Source organism: Channa argus, chromosome 9 (genome assembly GCF_033026475.1).
Source record: "Channa argus isolate prfri chromosome 9, Channa argus male v1.0, whole genome shotgun sequence".
In the NCBI taxonomy this organism is placed as follows: domain Eukaryota; kingdom Metazoa; phylum Chordata; class Actinopteri; order Anabantiformes; family Channidae; genus Channa; species Channa argus.
Window position 1 is genome coordinate 6026889 of NC_090205.1, and position 5055 is coordinate 6031943.

Consider the following 5055-nt stretch of genomic DNA (forward strand, 5'->3'; position numbering starts at 1 on the left):
AGTTCATAAAGAAGATGATGCACTGCAGCTTCTGGCTGTGTACGTCAAATAAGATATGACCAGCACAGGAAAGGGTTGGTGTCTTATTTTTAGTTTTATCTTATGTTAGTATCTTTTCTAGAACTGGCTGAAAGAAACTGTTTTACAGAAAGAAGAAACGCTTAACCACATTTAATGAGTTTTGGAAATTTGAACAAAATACTATTTTGTTTGCGTTTTTGCTTCTTCTTATTCTTTGGTTTTTTACACAAATGAGCACCTTCTTCAATAATACTTTTGAATAACTTCATATGTTAATGTTTGGCAACAACTGCTGTGACCAACTGGAGACCAGAGGTTTGTTCATTTTAAGAAAGAAGTTACAGAGTTGGTGAAAATCTGCTAAATGTAATTATTAGTTAGTTGGTGTTATTAGATGATCTTTAGAATGGTCGATATTTTTGGTGTGTGATCAAAAACCAAATCAAACTTTCCTAAAATTTTCAAGTGCCTTAATCCTTATTGTGTTTATTATCATCTTTGATTGTTAAGAAAACTTTTTGATGCTTAGCTTTTCTTCTGCCAAGCAGCTGTGCAGCAGCTACTGCTTCGAGGAGAATTTCCCCTTTTAGCTGCACTTTTATGCTGTTTTTATAAAACCTGTCAATAAAAACTCAATAACTGATCAATGTGGTTACAGTATGTCCCTCGGCTCAGTAAGTTGATGTCTCTTTATTTGACGATCAATCAAATTTGAAAAAATGTGATAGATATTACATGCAAAAAAAACACAATTCACTATGTTCATGTGTCAACAAAGATGCAAGTTAATAACATGGTTTAGATGTTTTAGGATGTATGGAAAGCAAAAGAGGCAAACATGCAATTGAAATCGGAAGTTCTACTTTATGTAATAATCATATTAGTTTAAGTTAAAAAACTGATATTTAAAAAACATTTTAGACATTTGTTTCAGATGTGACTCCCTTTACACTGATGCAGTGTTTTAAAACTTAAGTTCAGTGCCAGATTATTATCTTGCAAACAATTTTTGACACCTCTGAAATTTATGACTTCCTCAGAAGTTTAAAAAGGGAAACTGTAAGCATTGGGAGATTAATCACTCGCATATGCTGCAGTGTGAGCTGCAGAACTGAGTCTTTCACAAATTCGTGGCATCCTTGGATGTGATGGCGGAAATTTGTATGAATGTCGAACCTCAAAACCATTTGGAACAGAGACCTTCAACAGATGAGACGGGTTTGTTTGTTTGCTCAGACAGATGCTCACTGACTGTGCTTTGCCTGAATTTATATCATCAGCTTTCGTTGTGGTATAACTGACTGGATTCATTGGTATTTGCACAGGTTCAAGGAGCTCACAGAGGAGATTTTATGGAGCTCTTCTCTTTTGGGCGCTGTTGAGTCCTTTTCTTGTGGCTTTTCTCATCCGCCTCAGTGTGCACTGTGAGTCTACATTTTAGAAGTATAATTATTTTAGTATTATTTTTGCTCTGAAGCATTGTTTTAGGTATATTTTTACTCTTTAATCTAATACCTATTTTCCCAAATGTATGTTGCTATAAATATACATTTTCCCACCTAGGATAATGGTTGAGGATCAGGAGCATTAACATTTTAATTTTATTATTATTTAGACTGTTTGAGCTCAGGTACAGGTTGTGAGGTCAACAACATAAAACCGCAGCCGTAGCAGAGTTTCAATAAACTTTTGGGGTTGAGAAAATTCACATTTTGCATATAGTTGGAACAGATGTTGGAACCTTAGAGCAAAACTAGAACATATTTTCAATGCAATATACTTTAGCTATTATTACTATGAATGTGTACCTTTTTCTGTTTTAGAAACATGTATCCTAAATGTATTTCCAACCGTGATTCATCACATCGTTTAGCTGCAGAGCTCTCTGCTGTTAAAGCCAAACTGACTGAACGTTTGCAGGCCAGTGATGGTCAACTTTCCTTGATGAGTGCAGAGAGAGACCAGCTGAATGCCAGGCTCATCGCAATGACTGAAGAGCGGAACAGGCTTCAGACTTTGTCCAATCAAAGTGAGTGTTTTTAGTAAAATCCTAACAGGGAGTTTCTTCAGCAGATGAGACACATGTTCTGTCAATGATAGTTTGTCATCCAGCCAAATAGCTAAACACTTGTATGATGATGATGATACTTTTCCAACAGTATCTCCTCCTTTAGTTTGTATTCCTGAATGGTTGATGTCAGCCAAGTGAGCTCTAATGAAGGTCATATGTTTGGTCTTTTTAACAACCAGACCAAGTTTAATTCTGTCAGTGATGACTGAAGCTCATTAATAGCCTAGAGCAGAGAGGGAGTGATTGAGTAAATGACCTTGTGTCATCTGCATAAAGACGGATTTTTGCACTGTTCAGGTTTCTCCCAGTGTCATTTAAAAAAAATAAGATAGCAACCAAATAGAAACTTGAGGGATCCCATTACAAATTGTCATAAAACCTGACTAATGTCCATCTACAACAACACATCCTACCTGTAAGATAATTTCTAAACCACTGAACGGGCAGATTCGACATGCCAATATGTTTGAGTCTGATACTGACCTGTCAAATAGCCTTTAGTCATGAAATAATCCAGGTGTTACACAACCTTTTCCAATATAGTTAAGGCTGATTGATAATAGTCATTTTGTCATGTTGTAGATCAGAGCTAATTGGATTCATTGGGCATTGCATAACAAGTACACTTACATCATGCACAGAAAATGAACTGGAAACATATTATAACCTCTGAAATAGAAGATCTGGCCTCTTCTTGAAGTTCTCTCCTTGGACATATCTTGCAGAGAAAACATGTCCTACAGGATGGAGGAAGTTTAGTTGTTCCTGTTACCTCCTCTCCAGTCTGTCTGGTTCCTGGGAAAGAGGCAGAGAGGACTGCAGAGTCAAAGGAGCAGATCTGGTGGTTATAGAGAGTGATGAAGAGCAGGTAAGATTTTTATTAGACTTTTGCTTTACCCAAGTTAAAACAATATCCTCAGATAGATCCAGTCGCTCATATTTCTATGCAGTATGATGAAGGTTTCTCTATGTTGAACAGACCTTTGTTTTAGGATTAACTCAGCAACCAGCTTGGATTGGTTTGAATGATAAAGAAGTGGAGGGGACCTGGAAATGGGTAGATGGTACTTCACTGATTAAGACGTAAGACTTCACTTTGATTGAAAACTGTCATTACTGTTAAAATATAGTAATAATAGAATTCATTTGTTTTTAATTGAATTTAAATGATCTGATACGGAGGGTAGTTAGACTAAACCATACAGTCACCTTTTTTTGTTGGTACATTATATCTTTTTGCTCACCGCCCTGCTAGGTACTGGAAGAAAGATCAGCCTGATAATGGTGGTGGAAGCTCACGGTGGGGTGAAGAGGACTGTGCACATATCAGAAATGAAGAAAACACCCGTTGGAATGATCTGTCATGTACAGCTTCTCTGCGTTGGATCTGTGAAACATTAGCATAAGACCTTTGTGTGATTAGATCGTATATTTGTAAATGTTTTGACAGTGTCATTTATATAAATGCAGAAGTTTTTAGTGACATTCTTCTATGTTTGTAAAAAAATATGTCTGCATGTGTTTGCGGACGTCTATATTAACATGTACAGACGTGGATAAAATCGTTTTGGACACATTTTTTTTCTCAAATATGTTAAAATTGTCAAAAGTAATGCAATAAAATAAGTAAAAATCTGACTTTGCTGTTGATTTTTGAGTCAATAAAATATTTTAAATATTACAACAAAGATGAAAACCAAATATCTGACAGCTTTTCTCCAATTTAAAGAGGCTAAATAACTGGTTACATGGTTAAAAACATGTGAACAGCTGAATTAGTTTAATTTAATTTAATTTAGTTTGATTTAGTTTAAATATTCTGTTGAATCAGAAATAAAAAGCAAAGTCTCACTTTACTTCTTTTCCTTTATATTATGAGTTTCAGGTTGTTTTAAGGAAAACAGTGGGTTTTAAACTACTCTGAATCCCAGCAGCTAAATACCTGCATACAATGTGAAAATGCTCATATTGATCACAAAAATACTCAAACCGATCAGTGATTCTTCTGGTGTTTTTACTTTCAGCTACCGAAGAATCATTGGAAAATGTACAATTATACAAATATCAGATTAATTATCCACATCAATGTTTTTCCCCAGAGGAGGAATGAATTTTCCCTGTACAGTGTGTTATAAAATATGTGGCTCACTGTGAACTTTATGTTCACATAAAGTGTTGAGTGCACTGTATGTGAACAGTGACAACTACTTAATCAGAATCTAATTATCACTTTTCACACTCAAGTAAAGACAAGAAAGAAGGTGTTACTAATGTCATTTCCTCTCTTCTCAGTAAGCTTGCTTTTTATTTTTCTTACGAAGAGTGACGCAGAGTTGCAAGATGCACATAGTCCAGTGTTGTAAAATGAACTATTTGGTCAGATTCCATGGGACTAGTTTAAGAGTGTTTGCCTGTGATTTGTGAATGAAAAATAGTTTGTAGCGTTTCTCAGGCTTTTCTCAGTTGTCCTCTGTGTTTAAGGCAACGTTGCACGCCCCGTCTGTCTTCGTCGCCCACAACCTTGCTCCCCCTCACCTGCACCTCGTCAGCTGCTTCCCCTTTGGCATTTACCCCTCTCCACCTCCACTTGTGTGGATTAGACCCTGCATGCAGGGCCGTGGTCTTTGTGTTTCAGCCTGGTAGTGGAGGCAGCAAACCCACTAAAACGGAGACTTGTGTCCTGAGTGAGTGCAGACTGCGAGGCCCTGGCTGGGCTTCTAGGGAGTTGTCACAGTACAAGTCTCAGATACACATTATATACACGGATATTTGGATTTAAACAAAGTTAAGCACATTTCTGCCTTACTTCAAACTCAGTGGAGATCCATCAGTCCACTTCCAAGTTCCCTCTATATCTCCGTCACTCAAACCAATCCATGAATCCATCTTGGCAAATCCAGACAGGAATCTCTGTTTAATAAAAATAAGAGAAATCCACAATATTTATATTCTAGTTTTATCCA

At 36.5% G+C, this 5055-nt stretch overlaps 1 protein-coding gene across 1 annotated transcript; it reads left to right on the plus strand.

Annotated features, from left to right (window-relative positions):
- Positions 1 to 984: 984 nt before the first annotated feature.
- Positions 985 to 4142, plus strand: LOC137132640 (CD209 antigen-like protein C). The gene is made up of 6 exons (XM_067515455.1): positions 985 to 1239; positions 1347 to 1445; positions 1895 to 2050; positions 2818 to 2960; positions 3072 to 3175; positions 3348 to 4142. Exons 1-6 carry the CDS (start codon positions 1170 to 1172, stop codon positions 3496 to 3498), a joined length of 723 nt encoding a protein of 240 aa, XP_067371556.1. The 5' UTR covers positions 985 to 1169; the 3' UTR covers positions 3499 to 4142.
- Positions 4143 to 5055: the final 913 nt, after the last annotated feature.

Bases quoted from the DNA above. Each gene is read 5' to 3' on its own strand.
- LOC137132640 (XM_067515455.1), top strand. From the start codon at position 1,170: ATGGCGGAAATTTGTATGAATGTCGAACCTCAAAACCATTTGGAACAG. The intron at 1,240-1,346 runs GTTTGTTTGTTT...GTATTTGCACAG, and splicing joins ACCTTCAACAGATGAGACGG to GTTCAAGGAGCTCACAGAGG. The intron at 3,176-3,347 runs GTAAGACTTCAC...CCGCCCTGCTAG, and splicing joins GGTACTTCACTGATTAAGAC to GTACTGGAAGAAAGATCAGC.